Here is a 23267-nt window from a genome sequence, read left to right as displayed (position 1 = left end):
AATTCAGAGACTTCGCATGCCAGCACAGAGCACCATTGCAGCCAAAAAGATGGAACAACAAAACATACCAAAGGGCCAGGATTAAAATACTCCCTCCGTTCCTAAATATTTGTCTTTCTAGACATTTCAAATGACTACCACATACGGATGTATGTAGACATATTTTAGAGTGTAGATTCACTCAGTTTGCTCCGTATGTAGTCACTTGTTGAAATGCCTAGAAAGACAAGTATTTAGGAACGGAGGGAGTAGATTGGAGTACTTGATGTGTCCAACAATCGCAGGCAGACAAGACAAAACGGATGACCCAAAAGCAGCAAGAGAATCGTATCCATAGGCAGCAAGAAGTATCAGACTGCTGTCCTGTCACCCTCAAATCGGCCAAAAAGATGGATCCAATCCAGGCGCAATTAGAGGCACTTTCAGTCCCCTTTACAGGCAACTCAAAACTTTCAGCAAACATCATATAAAGAAGAGAGAAATTTTAGATGGCTCGCATCACTTGATACAACGGTGCACAACCACAAACAAAGAAAACACAAAGACCCCAAAGTACTCAACAGAACCAAAAGTTGTAGAAAAAAGTCCCAAAAAATTTGGCAGAACCAAGCAAGAGCAACCTGCTGACAGACAAACACTTGACAAGAACACTGAATCTTCCTGACAGCTCCAACATTTGCTGCCCCACAGCAAGTGGTCAACAGCACTACATATCACAATTCACAAGGACGAACCGGATACAGACTAGAATCAAGACTTTACAATCTTATCCATCAACTGATTAAGATTCAGACAATCAACAAAAGAGATTATTTCTTTTCCGTGGGATCATTCAGACTTGAACCAAACATCCGGGTTGCCCCACAAACATTCACAAACCTCTCATCATCGGACAAGGCACCATCCCAGCAAGGGTGTTAAGCACGAAATTTTTTCGAAGAGACAGGATTAAACAAGCATGTATCGAGGCCCATTTCTTTCTTTTCAACACCATATATATTGAGATCTCGGTTGGATTATTAAAACTAGCGCGTGGAGATTCTGCATGATCTTATCCATCAGCTGATAAGGCACGGTTACTGACAGACATCATAATGTTACTCAGAAAATTCAGAAACTTTCACAAGACAGCGCAGAGCACCGAGCAATCCGCAAGTTGACACAGAACGCGTCTAGGAGCAAGGTTAACACGAAGGAAGACAACCGAGTCTAGTACCATTTCCTTTCAACATTGTTTATAGCTGATGTTGAGATCTAAAATCCTGAAGACAAAATTAAAAAAAAATCATAATCAAAGAGCACATAATAGGGAAAGCACATCATGAAAACTCCCGGCACGGCCACGAACCAGTGCCCGACCCGACCAGCACGCAGACGCACTGATCATCACCGCCATCGCTTATTCCAACACCACCAACTATGTTGCCGGTTGTCGCTCGTGTGCTGAGCCCCTATGCCGGCAGACGCACGTCACTCCCTCTCGTCTGCTGACCTTCATACTGTGTGCACTATCGCGAGTTTCACGAGTATCAGCTGGAATCGCCGCACCGCTCCTAGTCGTTGCCACCATGCCCTGCTAGCAACCGCGCGGCCGAGCGCCCACGCGCCTTGCCCGGGCTAGCCAAGAGCATCACGTGCTACCACCATGAGGCGTAGTGTTTCAGACGTGCATCGACTGCGCCGGGATGCATGAGCTGATCCAACCAGGCCAGCAAGAGATGCTGCGAACGTCCCTTTGCCGAGGGTCGCGTTTCTAGTTGGGCTCTAGATGGGCTTAAGAGGCGAGTTCGACTCCCCTAGTTTATCTAGTGCGTAGTGTATCTAGATGACCTAGCAATCCGTAAGTTGACAGAGAACGCGTCCAGGAGCAACGTTAACGCGAAGGAGGACAACCGAGTCTAGTACCATTTCCTTTCAACATTTTTTATAGCAAATGTTGAGATCTAAAATCCTGAAGACAATTTTTTTTTAAATGTAACCAAAGAGCACATAATTGGGAAATCGCATCATGAAAATTTCGGGCGATGCCAAGCAAAACCAAACCAACTGGGGACGCTGCAATGCTTTAAATACCCATCGACCATAGCCTTTAAATGGTGTATGTGTCCCTCTTCACCTGCAATGCGACTATGTGCACGTCTTCACTAACACAACAACCAAAGCATCATCCCACTCCTACCACCACCATATGCCAATATAAAGGTGTCTTGGGAGTTTGCAATTTACTCTAATCCCTAGCCAGTTTCATTTGATAAGTTGCTAGAGTGGGTAGGCTGCCTAATCATATCGATTGGTCTCATGGTTTAGGATCCGATTTGATCGCGTGTTCACTTGGTTTTTTAGGATTTGTTAACAATCAATGTCTTATCTGTGGTGGTCCTAAGTCCTTATCTATTTATTTATTTTAGTTTTATGCTTGTTGGTGATAAGACCATCATCTGGTGAGTTCATTTGAGATGTCGGACTGGCTCAAATGACAGAAAGTGATTGGAGTTGGAACTCAGGGTAAATTAGGCATTGGAGGCATACAGGAAGATTTATGAGCAATTTTGCTATACCCCTCAAGGTATCGGAGGCATACTGGTAGTTGATAACCGATAGTCGTAAGATTCAAATGGTGCACTTGAAGATCTGGCCATTTGATCCGGGTTACAAAGCCCCCTTGGTCGATGGTTAAAGATTTATGAGCAACTTTGCATTTCCTGCACACTGGGGAGGATTTGCATGTAGAGATCTTTGTCATTCCGAGCCTGACTAACGGACATAACTCAAGCGGCGAAAAGCACTCCCCACATGTTTCCAAGCAGTGGATATCACGAGAACAAGAAGGAATCGGATCTAGAAGGAGAATGAGACAATGTACTGATTAAAGATACATATATTGGAGAAATGAGGGCAATCATGGGAGATGATAGCCAAATGAGAACAATCAAGGAAGATGATGCATAATAAATAATTCAGACTTACAAACACCAAGACACTTCAGGGTTCCACCACAAAAATTCAGTAATAGAATCATTTTTCAAGCAATCAATGGGTGCATTTCAATATCTACGCTTGATATTCTTTTATGAATTTTGCGTCCTAGTGTATTTTCTAGGCTCGAAATTATTTGTTGCCTCTTAATGTGTTTTTAATCATGCTGAAACAGAGAGTTAGATACAGCGGTGATCTTTTACAAACCTCACGTCATGTGAAGATCTTTTACATGTCTCACGTCACTAGATACAGCGGTGATGGTGATGTTGAACAAACTAGGATGAAAATATCCCAGAGTTGGTGTAGCAGAACCAGAAGCGACAGACAAATTCCTAAAAAAACTTCTGGGGTAGTAGTTCAAAGAACCAATAGCATCTGCCAAACAGATGGCCAGTACACTGAATCTTACTCGCAGATCAAGCATCTGCTGCCACACATGAGTGGTCAAAAGCACCACAGATTTCAGAAAATCAAGACTACATCAAGACTGCATGGCTCCACAACAAACATTCAGAAACCTGGCATCACAGGACAGAGCAGACTTTCCAGCGAGAGTGAAACAGAGAAATATTTCACAGTGACAGGATCAAACAAGAATATATGAGACGATTTTCTTCCTTTCAACACCACCATATATATTGGGATCTGGGTAGGATTCTTAAAACAGCCACGGGCACGACACTAGGTACAACCGACAGAGACTGAATCTATCTATTATATACTAAAAGGAAAATACGGGTCAAAAATAGAGGAATTTGCTAGAAAATCCGACGTTAATCAGAAATATCTGACCGTTAGTTTAATACGCGGTAAAACAATAACCATTGGATTTTTATAATATCTCTTTGACACTAAAGTTGAGATAAATAACCAACCTTTGCCACTATAGAAAAAAAAACGATTCATCTCTTTTATATTAACATAAATATATTTTTTAACATCAGAAAGTAACGGTTATGTATCTAACCCTACACAAATTTTTCTTTCAACAGTTTCGACACCATATATTCAGGTGAACAGAGAAACACACCAAGGGCCAGGGCTAAAGTAAACAGGACAACACTTTCAACGGAGAAACATAGAGTGCCATTTATCTTTCAACGGTTTCGACACCATATATTGAGGTCTAATAAGAAAAAATCCCAAAAAGTAATTGGCAGAGCCAAGATCAACCTGCAGGAAGACAAACTGATCACAAGAATACTGAATCTTCCTGGCACTCCAACATTTTCTGCCCCATGGCAAGTGGTCAAATAGCACTACAGCTCACAAGGACGAACCGGATACAGAACTAGAATCAAGACTGCACAATCTTATCCGTCACCTGATTAAGATTCAGACAATCAACGAAACATATTTTCTCCATGGGATCATTCAGACTTCAAGCAAACATCCGGGTTGCCCCGCAAACATTCAGGAACTAGCTTCTCATCACCAGACAAGGCACAATCCCAGCAAGGGTGTTAAGCACAGAAATTTTCAAAGGGAGGGGATAAAACAAGCATGTATCGATACCATTTTCTTTCTTTTCAACACCGAATATATTGAGATATCTCTAGGATTCTTAAAACTAGCACGTGGAGATGTTGCATGATCTTATCCAACAGCTGGTAAGGCACGGTTACTGACAGACATCATAATGTTACTCCGACTATTCAGAAACTTTCGCAAGTAGACAGAGAACACATCCGGGAGCAAGGTTAATGCGAAGCAAGACAACCGAGTCTTCCTTTCAACATTTTTTACAGCTGATGTTGAGATCTAATATCTTGAAGGACAAAATCACCCAAAAATATAAAAACATAACCAAAGAGCACATAATAGGGAAAGCATGTCATGAAAACTCTGGATGATGCCAAGCAAAACCAAATCCCAATCAATTGGTGACGCTGCAAAGCTTTAAATACCCATCGAACATAGCCTTTAAATGTTGTATGTGTCCCTCTTCACTTTGCAACGCGAGTACGTGCACGTATTCAGTAACACAACAACCAAAGCATCATCCCACTCCCACCATCACCATATGTCAATATAAAGGTCTTGGGAGTTTGCGATTTACACTAATTCATTGCCAGTTTCATTTGATAAGTTGCTAGAGTGTGTGGGCTGCCTACTCGTATAAATTGGTCTAAAAGTTAGGATCCAATTTGATTGCATGTTCACTTGGTTTTTAGGATTTGTTAACAATCAGTGTCTTATTTGTGGTGGTCCTAGCTAAGTCCAGTCCTTATCTATTATTTTTAAGTTTTGTGCTCGTTGGTGATAAGACGACCATGTTGGTGAGTTCATTTGAGATGTCAGGCTGCTTCAAACGGCTGAAAGTGATTGGAGATGGAACTCAGGCAAAACTAGGCATTGGAGGCATAGAGGAAGAATTATGAGCAATTTTGCTATACCCCTCAAGGGTGTTCCAGACACGTAGTAGTTAGTAACCGATAGTAAGATCGAAATGGAGCATATGAAGATTTGGGCATCCGGTCCAGATTAAAAAGCCCCTTCGGTCGGTAGTGAAAGATTTATATATGATCTCTTTTGCATTTCTCATCATGTCTACCTCTGCAACTTAATAGCTAGTGCGGAGTAGCCATAAGAGCTAAATGGAGATTCGGATAGTCTGGGCATCTGCTCCAGTTTATGCCTCATGCTCGGTAGTCAAAATAAGAATTTAAATTCAATGGAGACATGTAGAACTGAATGAAAGGAGTATTAATGTTGTAATGCCAGCTACTGTAAGTACCAGCTGCGGTCCAATCGAAGATCCAACTCGCGACCATGTTAGTCACAAGCGAACATAGTAGTATGCTACTAAAACAGCTTACCGCCACCTAGTTTGCAACACCAAATTATTATTTTTGCCACCATAGTAAAAGTTTGGCTTTTCTCTTTTTTGCTTCTTACAAACGTGCTCTTGCATCGCCGACTTTTCACAGGTCCTCCTTCTCATAAACACCCAGCACTTGATAGTTCCACCAGAAAAAATCATTTTTCCAGCAATCAATAGGTGCATTTCAATATCTACGCTTGAAATTCTTCTATGGATTTTGCGTCTTTGTGTATTTTCCACGCTTGAGATTATGCATTGGATTTCTTTTTTGCATCTTATTAGTGTCTTCTTATAACCATTCTGAAACAAAGAGTTGGCTCGCCAAAGAGCAAGCACGGCACCGCACCGAAAGAGCAACGGTCAAACCGGGCCAGCATAGAGAACCTCTGTCCAAAGGTTGGTAGGCAGAAAACAAACCTTTGGACAGGTCGGAATCCGAATTGCTGCTGGCAAATTGCAGAATCAGCAACTCCAAAGATGGACAGGTCCGAATCTGAATTGCTGCTGGCATCAATAAGACTTGTCTCTCTTAAATCTCTACAAGTCACATCAGATAAGTAGTGTAGTTGTCCAAAGGTTAGTGTGCAGAGAACCAATGTAGTAGTTGTGCATTTTCGCAGCATGAGAATCTCCAACTGTTGATGTCAAACAAGTAATCAGACTGCTGTCCCCATCAGATGTAGCAAGAGGGAGAGTTGCTCCAAAACCAAAACACAGGCACACAACCCAAACTGCAGCAAGAGAAGGGTGCTCGAGCAGCAGAATATTATCCGTAAACGGTCATGCATCTCCAGAGGAGTAGGTAGTGCTGCATCTTCACAACATTCTGTGATGTCAAACAATTGCTGCCAAAAAGGAGTAGCCAGACCGATGTCACACAGAAGTTAGTAAGGTTCAGAAAATAGACAAACAGAAGTCATGGGATCATTCAGATTTCAACAAAACATTCAGAAACTTGGCATCACAAGACAGAGCATCATTCCAGCGATAGAGTGAATGAAGCAGAGAAACATTCAGAAACAAGCATGTATGGAGACCATCTGCTTTCTTTCAACGCCATATATATTGGGATCTGGGTAGGATTCTTAAAACAGCCACGGGCACGACACTAGGTACATTTGACAGAGACTGAATTAAAACATACAGTACTAAAAACGAAGCAACAGAGGGCGGTCCGAGCAGAGGACCCTACAGAAAGGAGACAAGACTGGCAACTTCACCACTCCGATCCAGGACAACGAGTACATGGGACTAGAGCTACCACCACTCTGTTGCAGCAGCATGAAACAGAGGGAGGGACTACACCAGGGAGCTAAACTAACAGCGACCATCCATCATCGATCGGTGACACCAGCAATGAGCAGCAACGGCGACGTTCCAGAGACCCCCTCCCCCTGCTGCTGCTTGGAGTGCCGCGTCACTCGTCGCCCTGCAACACAGCAAGTTCAGACACAGAAAGTTTCAGAAACCAGTGTCACTCTTTGATGTACCAGAAGTTCAGAACGGATCGACAAGTTCAGCAACGAATGAAACGGTCGGGGTAGGTGTTGATGGTCTCACCTTGCTGCCGTCGTCCTCGTCCACCTTGGACTTTTTCTCGAAAAGAAGGATTACCCCGGCCTCTGCATCAAGCAATGCACACAGCTATCTTTATTAATTATTCAACAGAGTCCAACAAAGTATATACATGGATCAATTCAAAGCCACCTTCCTAACGACCACAATCGTTACACTTACAAGTCTCACGGAGTGCCCTGGCGCATCCACGCACACCGTCTAATCCAGTGGCCACCCCAGGCTGCCTAACAATGAGCCGAGAGCACCAACCGGTATAGCAAACCCTCGGCACACACCGCATGCGCACACTGAAGAATCTGCCACCGCCATCTTCCGCCATCCATCTTTAGGAGAGATCAACGAATATGCCTTTCCAGACCCAATTGCCGTCGACGCCACCAGATAGTGCCACCATCTTGCACGAGTCCATCAACACGCGACCATCGCCGAGACCCCGTTGCCCCATGCCACCGAGACCCGTCGTTGTCGATGCGTCAGATGCCACGCCGCTCCACCTTCGCGAACACCACCTGCTACCACTGGTCTCACCCCCTCTGTCTGCAAGTCCTCTAACAGAGCACCTGAACGCCCCAGGCGGCACCTCCAAGGAGACGACACTCGTTGTGCCACCGCCGCCCAGTCCAAGGGGGGTTGGGGTCTTCACCCGGGCATGGGGGCGGGGTGGATGGAAGGACCTCGATGGAGCCTTCAAGAAGGAAAGCGGCGACCATTGGGACGAGCGGGCCATCCAGAGTTTTCCCCGGTCCGATTCCACCTCTACCAACTATCACCAACGCATCGAGGCCGACAGCCGAGACCGCAAGCCCCAAAGTGCAGCGGCAAGAAATAGGACCCTTCGGCTAGGGTTTCTCGTGTCTCCCGCAGGCGCCGGCACCGGCCTACCTCGTCTTCGGTGGTCTTAGCCATGGAGGCGTGGTGGATCCCGGCCCTTGCCAGAGGAAGGGCTCGTTTTTTTGTACTCTTTTGAGTTTTGTTTGGGTATGTGTCCTACTCAGAGAGGCGAGGCGGCGGCGGCTCTCTGCAGATGGAATAAGGTTCTCCCCATCCCCGTCCCGGTGATGTTTCTAGCATTGTCGGAGGGCGTGTGAAGGTTTGTCTCCGGTGGATCTCGCGGGATTCGGTCGGCGTTTGTCTTCGGTGGATCCACCTGGATCTTGTCTTCGTTCGTCTGTGTCCGTGTGTCTATAGGTTGGATCCTTCTAATCCACGCTTCTCTTCATCGGTGGTGGATGTTGTTCTGATGTGTTGGCCCTATGGGGCCTTAGCACGACGACTTTTCAGTTCTCTACTACAACAAGGTTTGCCCGACTTCAATGACGAAGGAGTGAAGACGGCGGCACGCCTTCGGCTCACTCCAATGCTAGTCGTTGCTACGTGGTCTACCGACCTAGATGTAATATTTACTTCTAGTGTTCTTTGTATTATCTTGATATAGTTGATAAATACTAGATCAGAAGTTACTCTCACAAAAAAACCAATGATTTAAGTATTCCTCTATAAGCATTTTTTCTTTGTTTTAATTTTTTTAAACCTATTTCCAAAATTGTTTATTTATGCATTGAAAATGCACCGCATGTGCGAAAAAATCATCATGAAGGTTCCCCTGGAGAGAGAGAGAGAGAGAGAAGGAAACACGCCATGGACCTAAATGTGATGGCGACCGTTGGCTCTGGCGACGCCCCTGGCGACGCGCCGGGCGAGCCGGTGACTCCGCCGCCGCCCGCACCCTCGTCCCCTCCGTCGCGCGCTTCCCTCCCGCCGGGGACCCCCTTGCTCGACCCGCCGTCGACCGCCCCCCCCCCCCCCCCCCCCCCGCGTCGTCCCGTGTGACCTCGCCGCGGGGCGTCCCATGGTTTGCCGTGACCGTGTCCCGCCCAAGGCTCCTGCCCGCGTGCCGCGGCCCGACTCCGCCGGTGGCCTTACCCCCAGGGGTGGGGGTTCGGCCGCCCGCGAGTCCGCCCGGCGCCGGCACCAGCCTTCGGGCCCATCTCAGACGGCAGCGCAGCAAGGTCCCTCCTTGGGATCGGGGACCCGTCGCCGGAGGCGTCGTGGTGGATGGGGCGTGACTGGCCGCGCCGACCACGGCACCGCGCGGTCCTCCTGGAGATCCGCTGCTCCGGCCTCGTCTTCCTCGGCCCCGGTCGGCCCGCTTCTGGCAATTTCGACGGCGCTCTCGTCAGTGCTTTGCCGGCGCTCACCTTTCCGCCCCTTCATCTCCTCTTTCGACGCTTCCGCCCTTTCGCCTCCTGGATCCCGGCGCGCTTCGGCTTGGCCTCGCCGCCTCCGTCCCGCCCCACTGGCGACCACTGCGGCGGCGCTCGTGGAAACCCTTGCACCTCGCCTGGTCCCCCCGGGGCTGTCGTACCGGGCCGCGCTGGTCATGGGACGTCCTGTGGGCCTCGACGCTGGGCCCATCCTAAGTCCCTCGGCTGCTGGGCCGCATTGCAGGGCGCGGGCGTTGGACCGCTCGGTGGGCCAGTCCCATGGGCCGGTCTCGCCCCCCGCGGCCGCTGTGCCGCGTCCCTCCGTGGGCCTAGGCCCAGTCCGGCGCCCCATCTGGATCCCGCTAGGGTTTCCCCGTCGATCCGCCCGAAATCCCGCCCCTCCCGCATCTTCCCTCGACGCGCTCACCGCCGCCCCCCGTTGCTCTCTGCTCGCCGACACCACCGGCCCCCTCGTGCCCCCCCTCCCCAGCCAGCCATGACCAGGGACTGGGGCGACAACGCCGGCCGCCCCAAACGCCGCGCGGAGGACCGCCGAGATCCTCCACGGCCCTCCCCCGACGGCCAGCGGCGGGAGGATGATCTCCGGCAGCAACTCGCTTCCCGCCCAGCCCGGCGGTCCCCCGGCCGTGACTCTCAGCGCTCCTCTCCCCGCCCTGCCCGCCGCTCGCCTACGCGCGAGGACCGCCGCTCACGCTCCCCGGCCCGCCGCTCGCCCCCTCGGGAGGACTCGCGGGACCGCGGCCGGTCGCCGACTGGGGAGGCCCGACACTCGTCCCGGCGGAGGTCCACCTCCCCGTCGCGCCGGCGGGACCGTTCCCCCTCTCCTCCTCGTCAACAGGCCCTCGCCAACGCCTCCAACCCCCCGGCACCCCGTCGCTACCAGCCGCCGCACAACCAGGCCGCGCTTCCTCCTTCCAATGGAGGAAATGGGAACCGGGGACGCCAAGGTGCCAAGAAGAAGAAGAAGGGCCCCGCTCGCCCCCCGGCCGCGGCCTCCACCGCCGTCGCGGCGGCTCCACCTCCGGCCTCCAACTCCGTCACGGATGGTCTGCCGTGCTTCAATTGCGGCTTGTCCGGACACTTCCAGGTGGCCTGCCCCAACCCTCCGATGTGCTACCTCTGCAAGGATTCCGGTCACCCTGCGATTCTCTGCCCGGATCGCCCGGTGACGGAGGAGATCATGATGTATGGGCACGGCATCGAGGATATGGGCTTCTTCCACATCGAGGTCCCGGAGATTCCCCCTCCCTCCCCCTCGCTCCTGGCTCTCGTGACTGTCATCGACGAGGCCGTCGCCACCCCGGAGCTGATCGAGGCCGAGCTCAACCACTTGGCAGGTGCAAGTGGGACTGGCAGGTGACCTCCACCGCTGCCAACACCTTTTCGGTGATCTTCCCCGACGCTCTGAGCATGGGAGTCTGTACCCGCAGCGACAACATCACCTTGGCCCTCAACGGGATTGTGGTGAGCATCTCAGAGCCGCGGTGGGGTCCCAAGGCCGTGGCTGTTCTGGACATTGCTTGGCTCCTCATCGCCGGCCTGCCGGATGTGGCCCGGTCTGAGCCAGTCAATCGCAGTATGTCCAAGATCCTGGGCAAGGTGGTGATGGTCGATGAGCTCTCCCTTCGCAAGGAGGAGGAGGTCCGGGTCAAGGTGAAGTGCCTGGACTCTTCCAAGCTTCACGCCATGATTCGGATCTTCTTCAACGACGACGGCTACGACCTCAAGATCTGCCCCGAGCCTCCGAACCACATCGGTCGCCCCCGATTCACTGATGATAGCCACATGGGGGGCGGCCCAGCCGACGCCGATGACTCCCGCCGCCGATGGTCCCGCCACTCCCGCCTCGACGACCCCGAGGATGACGAGGACTTGTCGGAGCACTCCCGCTCCCCATCCCGCGAGCCCGCCAACCCACCTTCGGGTCGTGGCGGTTCCGGGGCGGGGCGCACCCGCGTGTCCGCCACTGACCTCGCGATGGCTCTCCGCCTGGCCACCACGCCGGTCGCGCCCTCTCCGCCTCCGTCGGAGTCGGCCAGTGACATCTCCAGTGTGGGCCTGCTCGTCGTGCCGCCTTCGTCGCCGCGATCTCCCTCCGCCGACTCCGCCCTCCGCCTCTCGCCGTCGGGCCCGGACCCCCCGTCCCCCCTGGTTTGACCTCCCCGGTCCCCACGGGTGGCAGTGGGTGTACCCCCATCGGCGCGCCGTCTCCGCCCCTCCCACCCGCGGGCGACGCGGCTGGCGACATCCTGGAGCTCGTCGCCCCGCTCTCGTCGCCGGTGGCCTCCGACGCCCGCCTCTCACCGCCTGCCTCCCCGACCGCGGCGGTGGCCGTGGTCGTGACCACTCCGGCCTCCGCTCACCCTCCGCCGATGGTGGCGTACGCCAGGCGGCCCCGTTCCACCTCGACGCCGGTGACGGCGTCCCGCCGCAGCGCCCGCCTTGATGCGACCCGCCCGGCGGACTCCCCGGCTCCGTCCATCGCCTAGCGTGCGGAGCTTCGGGCGGCGGTCCGGAACCTCGAGTCAGGTGTGGATCCTGTCCCTCCCAGTTCTTCCCGTTGTTCCTTTTCCGCGCTTGAGGCCGTTCCCCTTGGCCACCTCGCCAAGGTGGCCACTGACTCGGCCATCGTCTTCAGGGGGAGGTTGGTCCCCCCTTAGAACAGATCGCGGCCATTAGGGCCCGTGAGATCCTAGATGGCAAACTGGCTGAGACTCGGGCACGCTTGCTTCGGCCTCCCGAGGATTCGACCGCGACCCCCGCGTGTCGGGTTCCTCCGGTGGCCGATGGGGTGATCCGTGGGCGCACCCGCTCTCGCACTGCTGCTCTCCGCGCGCAAAGCGCCTCCCGTGTCCTGGGGTCAAGCAGCCCCTGGATGGGGGATTAGATGTGGGCCCTTTTCTGGAACATTCGCGGCTTCGGCCAGGATGGTCGTCGCCGCCAACTCATCGAATACATGCGAGACGAGCACATTGACATCATTGCCATCCAGGAAACCATGCGCACTGAGTTCTCCCTCCACGAGCTTGAATGCCTTAGTTCCCACCTCTTCGCCTGGCTCCCTTCTAGTGGGACCACAGGCCACTCTGGTGGCATCCTTTTAGGGGTAAAGGATGCCACCTTTGAGGTGGGTGGCATGGACCGGGGTGAATTCTTTGTTAGTATGGAGATCTTCGAGCGTGCTCTCAACTTCAAATGGGAGGTCGTGATTGTTTATGGACCGGCGGACCACCGCCGCTCCCCGGCCTTCTTGGAGGAGCTGCATCTGAAGATCTCCAACTCCCTCCTCCCAGTTGTAGTGAGTGGAGACTTTAACCTCATCTGATCCTCGGATGAGAAGAATAATGACCGGATTAACCTCCACCGGATGCAGTTATTCAATGACTGGATCGCGGAGCTGGGTCTCCGTGAGCTAGATCGGACGGGTGCCAGGTTTACTTGGACAAACCTTCAGGTTGACCCGACGCAATCCGTCTTGGATCGCGTCCTAGTCTCCCCAGAGTGGGAATTACGTTGCCCCCTGGCCTCGCTTCGTGCGATCACCCGGATTGGGTCTGACCATGTCCCTCTCCTCCTCTCCACCGCTGACGAGCGCCCCCCCCCCACCCCACCGCGTTTCCGGTTCGAGCTCTTCTGGCTCAATCGGGCCGGCTTCCGGGAGGCGGTCGTCGCTCGCTGGATCTCCGCTCGCTCTTCCCCTCATCGTGCCATGTCCGCAGTCGACTCGTGGCACTTCTGTGCCAAGCTCGCCCGCCAATTCATGAAGGGTTGGAGTGCCAACCTTGGCCGGGACCTGAGAGAGCGCAAAAAGGCCCTCCTGCTGGCTATCCAAGCCCTGGATGCCCGTGCCGACACGTCTGGAATCTCCCCGGATGAGTGGCTGTTGCGATATGACCTTGAAGACCAGCTTTCAACCATCTACACGGATGAAGAGTCCTACTGGCGTTTGCGCGGTACCCAACGGTGGGTACTTCGGGGTGATGCCAACACCGCTTATTTCCAGGCGGTGGCCAACGGCCGGCAGCGTCGAAACTTCATCCACTGCCTTTGGGGTGGAGACACGCCTCTCGTTCGCCCCTCGGCCATCCGTGCCCATGTAGACGGCTTCTATAAAGCCCTATTTACCCCCACCCCTTGGGGTGGGGCTAGTCTCGCCCTGACATTTGGTCGGGTGCTCAATTGGTCTCTGTTGAGGCCAATGCTGCTTTAGTGGCCCCCTTCGCCGAGGACGAGGTTCTCGCGGCTATTAAAAGGATGAACCCCTCCTCGGCCCCGGGCCCGGATGGTCTGCCCGTAACGTTCTTCAAAATGTTCTGGCCGACCATCAAGCCAGAGGTCATGGCCTTGTTTGAGGAATTCTTCTCGGGTGCCATGGACCTTGGACGTCTCAACTATGTTATCGTGACCCTCATCCCCAAGGTCCCGGGTGCCTCCGACATCCGCCAGTTTCGTCCAATCACAGTGATTAACGTGATATTCCAGATCCTGGCCAAAGGGTACGCCAATAGGGTGACCCTACTCGCTGACGCGATTACCCATCCGAACCAATCCGCCTTCATACAAGGCCGATTTATTCTGGATGGGGTGCTGGTATTCCACGAAGTCCTCCACGAGGTCCGGATGAAGCACCATCGGGCAGTCTTCCTGAAGCTAGACTTCCACAAAGCGTACGACACGGTCCACTGGCCTTTCTTGCGGGAAGTGCTGCTTCGCAAAGGCTTTGACGACCGGTGGGTGACTCGTGTCATGCAGCTCATCTCCTGTGGCCGGACTGCTGTGAACATCAATGGGGACATTGGGCCCTACTTCCCCACTCTCTGTGGGGTCTGTTAGGGCGACCCGTTCTCGCCATTGCTGTTCAACATGGTAGTGGATGCCCTCGCAGCCATCCTGGATAAGGCCAAGGATGCGGGCCATATATGCGGCATAGTCCCCCACCTAGTCGGAGGGAGAGGGGTCTCCCTCCTTCAATATGCGGATGATACCATTATAATGGTGGAGGGCTCCATCCAGGACATTGCTAACCTGAAGTTCCTCCTCCTGTGCTTCCAACAGATGTCGGGCCTAACCATCAACTTCGATAAGAGCGAAGTGATGGTTCTCGGGTACCCCCCGGAGGAAGCACGGGCTATTGCTGACCGACTCAATTGTCGGTTGGGTTCTTTCCCCACGACTTACCTGGGGATCCCCATTAGCGATTCGCGCCTCACTATGGCGGATCTTCGCCCCACGGTGACCCGTATGCAACACCGCGTTGAGCCCTGGAAAGGGCGCTGGCTGTCGAAGGCTGTTCGCGTGATTCTTATCAATTCTTCGCTTGCTAGCCTTCTTTGGTTCCTCATGAGCTTCTATAGCCTCCATGAGACCCTTCATCAGGAGATCGCCAAATACCAATCCAGATTCTTCTGGGCTGGGGAGGGGGGTAAGCAGAAGTACCATATGGTAAGCTGGCCCGATATCTGCAAACCCAAGGACCAGGGCGGTCTTGGGATCTTGTCCTCCCGACGCATGAACATTGCCCTCCTGACCCGTTCGCTCACCATCATCCAGAACAAGTACCTTCGAGGACAGCCTCTTGCATTCTGTCAGCGCTCGGGCGGCTCCCAGTTCTGGCAGGCCGTCGTCCAGCTGCTTCACGTGCTTCGCATTGGCACATCCATCTCGGTTGGTACTGGGTCCTCGACCCTGTTCTGGTTTGATCGGTGGATTGGCGACACTCCCCTGGCCGCTCGATTCCCGGAGCTCTTCGCCATTGCAGTTGACCCTCGTGTCTCAGTTGAGACGGCCCTTATTGACTTAGGGCGCCTCACTTTCCGCCGCCCCTTTGGCCCACCTGAAGTTGCCGCTTGGGATGCCCTCCTTCAGGACATCTCCCTCCTACCTATAGACAGCGTCGACACCCCGGATGCCACCTCTTGGCGTCTGGAGCCTTCCGGCTGCTTCTCCACCAAATCCCTTTACGCGGCCATCGCCCCCTCGACGGCCCCCGAGCCCTTTAGTTTGATTTGGGACATCCGCTTGCCCCTGAAGATCAGGATCTTCCTGTGGCAATGGATTCGCGGCCGCCTCCCGTCTGGCGTGGAGGTCCTTAAGCGTAATGGACCTGGGGATGGGATGTGCCCCTTGTGCGGCACGGTGGAAGATGCTAACCACATCTTCTTCTCGTGCTCCACAGCTCAGTTCCTTTCGTCCTGTTTCCGCGAGACGGTTGGGGGTCAGTGGTGTAACACCAACTTCCCTGACCTGCTTGCAGAAATTCACGCCTCCCCCCTCGCTACCGCCATATTAGATGGCTTTGCGTTGGGGTCCTTGCCTGGACGCTTTGGACCGTTCGCAATAAGCTTGTCATACAGAAGGTCCCTCTTCGACGTGCTACTGATGCCATCTTTAAAATGTGTGGATACTTGCAGCTCTGGCGGCCGCTTAGCTGCCCCCAGGATCGGGACGTCATCAACAACCTCCTCGCCGACCTTTGATCGATGGCCTTCTGCTTGGCGCCTCCGCTCCCCCCGCCACCTCCGGAGCCCGACTAGATGCTCTCCGCACCCCGCGTGTGCGCGTTTTTTGTTTCTTCGGGGCTTGTTGAGCTGTGCCCTCAGCATTAACCCTATGACTTATTGTCTGTACTAGACCTTTGTGTGTGTGTGTGAACCTTGTTGGATGTTTGGCTTGGGCAGTTGCTTTATCTATAAAGCGGGGCGAAAGCCTTTTTCGATAAAAAATCATCATGATGTCTCGTGGAGTATCACATTTAAAGTCGTGGTCTGTCGACCATTTCTATTGCTCAATGCTTCATCAACTATGTTGTATAAATATAAATACAATACCTAGGAAATAAAGTGATTTAGTCATGACACTCCCATTGCCAAAAGTGGCCTTCAATTTTGAAGAAGCACACTATAGACAAAGCACGTCATGAAAATTCTGGACGATGCCAACCAAAACCAAATCTCAACCAATTGGCAAACTGTCCTTTGGTCAAATGGCTAGGTTCCTTCTCGCAAAAAAAAAGGCCAGGTTACTTTATTTAGAGGAATGGCTAGGTTCCCTTTTTTAGAGGAATGCCTAGGTTCCTTCTGGTGGAACTTGGCCACCCGCGTTCAACTCCTAGACATGACATGGGTAGTCGTGATTTTTTGAATTTATTCCAGGATTTTCGGCGCTACTCTTTCAGCGGTATGGCATGTCTTATCAACTACAAGGCGTCTATGACAAGTTCATCAGCCTCAAGATTTGTCGGCTCAGTCTCTGGTATGTAATCGTAGGGGTATGGTGTGCGTACATGACTTCATAAAGATGAGTGTGTGTGCGTATATATGAGCATACGTGTATGTACTGTGCTTACATGCACTCATTCACAAAGACACCAACCAAAGCATCATTCCACTCGCACCACCTCCATATGTCAATATAAAGGTGTCTCATATCAATTGGTCTCATAGTTTAGGATCTGATTTGGCCGCATGTTCACCTGGTTTCTTAGGATTTCTTAACAACAAATGTCTTATTTGTGGTGGTCCGAAGTTTGTATCTATTTATTTATGTTTATTTTGTTTTGTTGGTCATAATACTATCATCTCGTTGAGTTCATTCGAGATGTCAGACTGCTCGAAATGGGCGAAAGTAATTGGAGTTGGAACTCGGATAGAACTAGGCTTGGAAGGCATACAGGAAGATGTATGAGCAATTTTGTTATATCTTTCAAGCTTACTTGAGCCGCTCAGTAGTTGTTAACCAATAGCAGTAACAACAAAATGGAGAATTTGAAGATGTGGCCAGGGCCGTCGCTTGGCCCCTGAAGTCGTCATTTGCAGAAACCTAGGTGTATAATAAGCTAGCACATGCAATTACTGCGCTGGGTAGTCATTTCGAATGACTAATCTGTCCCCAGTGCCTACCTGGCGATGTATGCGTTCTACTGGCCATCAGTTTAGTTGAGCCTGTGTGATTATGCAATCAGGAGTGTTTAGTATCAAAAAATCCTACTTCTACCACTTGGTAATTGGTGACAAGTAGCGATAAGAGCTAAATGGATGTTCTGATGATCTCGTGTTCCTGATCCATTTGACGGGGCTGGATCTTCATCACATTCTTACTGCCTTACCAGCATGTATTGCACCCTTCCCCGGGAAGTTTCTGGGGCCGCTGCTCCACTTTCGTCAACTATGGAAAATTGACTTCCAACTGCTAATTGGAAAGCTCGGCACTACATTGTCTGGTTGTAAAGGGAAGAATCTCACAAAGCCCGGTCGACTCTCTCAAGCCAGGACTTCAAAGTGGGTTTGTGTTAGGCTCAACAAAATCATCTGGAACTTCGTATGACAGGGAGATGACCATGAAAACGCCTCCCTTGGGAATACCTTGGTGAACTCGAAATTTTTGTGTCGGCCGAAGGCACTTGGGTACCTCGACCTTAGTGATTTCGACAGAGTTACAACAACTTTCCGCCTTCGATGGCCTTGGCTCCAATGGACGGACCCGGCAGACCATGGGCTGGAACCCATTTGCCATGCAATCAGGCGGACATGGACCTTTTTCGCACCTCCAATGTCATCACCATTGGCAATGGGCAAACAACTCTCTTCTGGTATGACAGTTGGAGTGGGAGGGGGCGAGGGGCCCTCTGATGCTGCTAGCTCCGGAACTCTTCAAGGTCGCTTCTAGATGGAACAGGATGGCACATGAGGAGTTAGAAGGGAACAATTGGATCAAGGCCGTCGCAAAAGCTTCATACGATCCAGTGGCTAGCGGAATTTTTCATGCTATGGGATTGGATCTTACAGTTCTAGCTCCATGCTGAAGCCACCACCATCAATGCCGAAGATGAAGAAATGCTCAATTAATCATCAATAGTGACGCCACTTGGTGGTGCATTTCGCACTTGCTCCAAGCATCCGGCCCAACGGCCGCAAGCTTTGTTGATCGTTTCCCAACAGCCTTGAAGGCCCTTCAAGCTCCTGCTTGATGGGAATGGCATCATTTGATGAAATTTGTCCTTGATCCTTTTCCAATAGTTGCCATAGGTTTGATCCTTTGCCGGCAATGGAGTCAAGAGAGATGTTTTCCCATGCTTTAACTAAGCCCATCCTCCGTCTCCGTGTAGTTACCGTTCCTCCCCACCCTAGCATCATAGTCGACCTCCTTGATCTCTTGCACTTCATCATCATCTTCATTCTCATCATTCACCTCCGCGTCAACCTTGATGTATCATACATCGAAATCGCCAAGGGGGGCACTCAAATTCACCGTGCTCTCGGCCAACATCTCTGTATATGTGTAGGACACATTTTTTCTACAAAAATCAATGGCCAAAGCTCAAGCAAGTATTCCAAACGGCCGGAGCATAGATGACCGGAGCAAAGCAAGCAAAAGAAAAAAATACCTCCGGGTCGTTTCATCGAACACGTTTTAGGCATGGCCGGCAGCTTCGCCGTCAATGTGGATGACGGGATCGGCCGAAGACGGGGGAAGAGCCCGACCCCTTGACGCGATCGCCTTCGTCAAGATTGTTTTTTTCCATGGGATCATTAAGACTTGAAGCAAACATCCGGGTTGCCCCACAAACATTCAGAAACTTCTCATCATCGGACAAGGCACCATCCCAGCAAGGGTGCTATGCACGGAAAAATTGGAAGTTCAGCAACAAAGGGAACAGTCGGGATGGGTGTATATGGTCACACCTCGCTGCCGGCGTTTCACCAGAGTTAATTCCGGCATGAGTGCAGGTGCAGTCTGACTCCCTAATGTTCAACGCTTCATTTACTAAAATATAACAACTAGAAAATAAAGCGATATAAACATGGGACTTCCATATGCCAAAACTAACCTTCAAATTTGATGAAGCACACGATAGGGAAATAAAAACTCTGAACAACGCCAAGCAAAACCAAATCGTAATTAATTGGTGACAATGCAGGGCTTTAAATACACATCGCCGTGAGCCTTTAAATGGTGGCCATGTACCTCTTCACTTGCAACGCGAGTGTGTTCATGCATTCACTAACACAACAACCAAAGCATTATCCCACTCCCGCCACCACCATATGCCAATACAAAGGTCTTGGAATTTTGCGAATTACACTAGTTCATAGCGAGTTTGATTTGATACGTTGCTACAGTGGGTGGTTGCCTAACCGTATCGATTGGTCTCACAGTTTAGGATCTGATTTGATCGCATGTTCATTTGGGCTTTTAGGATTTGTTCACATTGTGGTGGTTCTATGCCGTTTTCTATTCCTTTTAGTTTTGTACTTTTGTTTGTTGTTGATAAGACTATCATCTTGGCGAGTTCATTCCGAGATTATGCCAGACTACCTCAAAATGGCCGCAAGTGGTTGGAGTTGAAACTCGGGCAATACTAGGCATTGGAGGCATATAGGGGGATCTATGAGCAATTAAGGGAAATGCAACTTTGGTTGAGATCATTGGATCGTTATGCCATGTGCACCAAGGGCCAGTTCCGAAGTCGATGCAGTCCCCATGAAGAACAGAACCAAGTTGGAATGGGAACTTCGGTATGATTCATTAAAAGGGGCAAAGCCCCTCAATCATCTATCGAGACAGGATATTCTGCATCCGATCCAAGTACAAACCGTCCACAGTGTCAGACCTTTTTTTTTCTTTTACTGAAAAACAGTGTCACACCTTCAAGTACCGTGTCATGCAGTTGGACAGCAGTGGCCTTGGGCCGTAAGTGTGTGTGCGCTTCTAGCCCATCTGTGTGAGGCAGATGTCCCAGCCTAGTCCAAGAGAGCGTGTACTTAGCTACTCAGATTAGAGAGAACGGCATGAATGAGGAAGTGGCATTCTGAATACCACCTCTGTGTGTGTGTGTGTGTGTGTGTGTGTGTGTGTGTGTGTGTGTGTTTCTCACCTTCTTCCTCAAACTCACCCCCTCACTTGCGATGTGCACAGATGCTTCAGAAAAACTTTCGTTAAAGAAACTTGCAGGCAACTCTCACCACCTTCTTTTTTATCCAGCGGTGCATCCCACGAGTGAAAAAATAGTAGACCATCACCTTTGATTGATTAAGATCCAGTCGGAACAATCACATGGAGGAGAGCTTATCCAACAACTGCAAGGTCTCGGTTACTGACAGACACCTCAGAGTGCCGCTCCCAAAATTCAGAAACATTCGCCTGACAGTGCAGAGCACCGACCAACCCAGAGGAACACATTGTTAGATGTGTATAGTGGTTTATCCCCATTGTATAAGGGGTTTCCTGCACTTTACCACACATGTATATGTATTGGCCTTTGGCCCTCAGTAAAGTAAGTTGCCCATTCCTAACACACATAAACAGGATCAACACGAAGGAAGACATATATTAGCCTTATACCATTTCCTTTCAACAGTTCGACAACAGACGTTGATATCTAAGATCCCAACTTCTGACAAAAATACAAAGACCCACTGTACTAACATAACCAAAAGCAACCGCTGACAATAGACAAAATCCCAACAAAAAAACTTAACACAGCCAAGAGCACATGCCGACAGAGGATGGCCAGAACACTGAATTTTACTGACACCTCCAACAATTGCTGCCAAGGAAAAAACATGGTCAAAAGCAGTGCAGATCACAACAAGGAATCGGATCCAGAACCAGAATAAGAAAATGTGGAATCTTATCCATGAACTGATTAAGATTCAGATAATGGACAAGTCAGGAAAACCATAGGAAATGGTAGACAAGTGAGAACAATCATGGGATATGATGCATAATAGTACGTACTTAAGACTTGAAACAAACACAAAGACACTACAGATCTCAGGATTCCGCTACAAAAATTCTGAGACTTCGCATCACAGCTCTGAGAAGAGAGAAACACACCGAAGGACCAGGTATTGAGGTCTAATAATAATTAAAAAATGGATACAGGGGCGATAGTAGGTACATTCGACAGAGATGGAACATAATTACATATCATCGGCGAATGTATTAGCGGAGAATATTACTTATGTTTCTATACCATACTAAAAGTTCGGCGACGAAACTATCACACATCTTGACCATTCGTGCTCAGACAAAGTACCGCGTCCTTGCACCGTTAAGTTCTCGGGAGCGACGTGACCGCACCACGCCTTTCGACACCATGTGCCATGGCCGGCCAGGTTTTACTACCACAGCACCGATACTACAACAACAGAACCAGGTGGTGGTCCAAGAGAACCCTGTCCAAAAGAAAGTAGGCTAGGCAGAGAACGTGGGAGCTCATGCCAGCTTAGAGATCAAACAAATTACTGACATTAGCAACAGCAAAAGACAAGAGAGACCGAATCGCTGCTGGCAGAGATGATCCCATCTGTAATCTCAGTGACTCAGCAACAACAAAAGATAAGCAGTAGGAGCAGGACTGTAGGAGTAGTACAAAGAACCAATATACTGAAACTTCCCAACACGAGAATCTCCAACAATCGCTACCAGCAAGGGAGAAATCAGACTGTTGTCCCATCACCTCAATCTAGCAAGGGGGAAGACGTAGACTGTCACTCCAAACTTTCACGTCACATCACCAGGAATAAACAGATGCAAGAACAAATTCCAGCAAGCAAACAAACAAATTGGAGTAGTCCGCAAATATGTCTTGTACCATGATCTTAGAACGCTACCATACTATCTCTCCAAATATGCAAAAACTAGGGTGCTACGTTGCGCGGATACTTCAGAAAGCGCGCGTATCCAGCCGGATACTGCCCCGATACAGCCCGATACGTATCCCGTAAGTATCCCTCGATTTTTTGATTTTAAAAAAAGAAAATAATGTTTGATACTCCTAGGATACCTCTGCGATACTTTTTGGATACCGGAAACCCCTCGTTCGACATGAAATCCCCTCAATAGTAAAGGCGCACCTTTTGAAGATATCCAACATGGGAGTGAGTTCATGCCAAAACATGACTGTCAATGTTCTTATTCAATTGAAAGGTGAGCAAGAGAGAGTCGATGCACTGATTGGAACAACAAACCCATGAAAATCCCATTGCCAATTAATGAAAGTGGACCAAGTGCATGAAAACAAAGGGAATAATCCTATTGAGGCATGCTTTGACCTAGAAGCTCTATTTTGTTTGTAATATTTTTAATAATTAATATATGTAATATCTATATATAAACGTATCCCCGTATCCATGTTTTCAAAAAATTGGCGTACCGGGCGTATCCCCGTATCGCGTATCCGATACGTATCCAGGTATCCGTGCAACGTAGGCCCTATGTGCTATATATACTTGTGCATATGCACCCAATCAATACATTGAGAGTTGCATCCTATTCCTCTACGCGTTGAACTATAGAGATGGTACCTGTAGGTTGCTAGTAGTGTTGATTACTCCTTATAGTTAATGCTAGTTGGTTTATTTGGTGGAAGATTATATGTTCAGATCCTTTATGCATATTAATACTCCTCTGATTATGAACATGAATATGTTTTGTGAGTAGTTACGTTTGTTCCTGAGGACATGGGAGAAGTCTTGCTATTAGTAGTCATGTGAATTTGGTATTCGTTCAATATTTTGATGAGATGTATGTTGTCTATCCTCTAGTGGTGTTATGTGAACATCGACTACATGACACTTCACCATTGTTTGGGCCTAGAGGAAGGCATTGGGAAGTAATAAGTAGATGATGGGTTGCTAGAGTGACAGAAGCTTAAACCT

The 23267-nt window shown here is 50.3% G+C and overlaps 1 protein-coding gene across 1 annotated transcript in view; it reads right to left on the bottom strand.

Moving 5' to 3' along the window:
* Nucleotides 1-3169: 3169 nt before the first annotated feature.
* The window catches only part of LOC109777091 (high mobility group B protein 3), a 54710-nt gene continuing 34612 nt past the window's right edge, over nt 3170-23267 (bottom strand). The window contains exon 8 of the mRNA XM_073498111.1: nt 3170-3403. Within this exon, the coding sequence (XP_073354212.1) occupies nt 3185-3403 (219 nt within the window). The 3' untranslated portion in view covers nt 3170-3184. The remainder of the gene's footprint in view (nt 3404-23267) is intronic.

Source organism: Aegilops tauschii, chromosome 5, assembly GCF_002575655.3.
Source record: "Aegilops tauschii subsp. strangulata cultivar AL8/78 chromosome 5, Aet v6.0, whole genome shotgun sequence".
NCBI lineage: Eukaryota > Viridiplantae > Streptophyta > Magnoliopsida > Poales > Poaceae > Aegilops > Aegilops tauschii.
The sequence above is the reverse complement of the archived record's forward strand: the minus strand, read 5'-3'. Positions and strand labels throughout refer to the sequence as shown.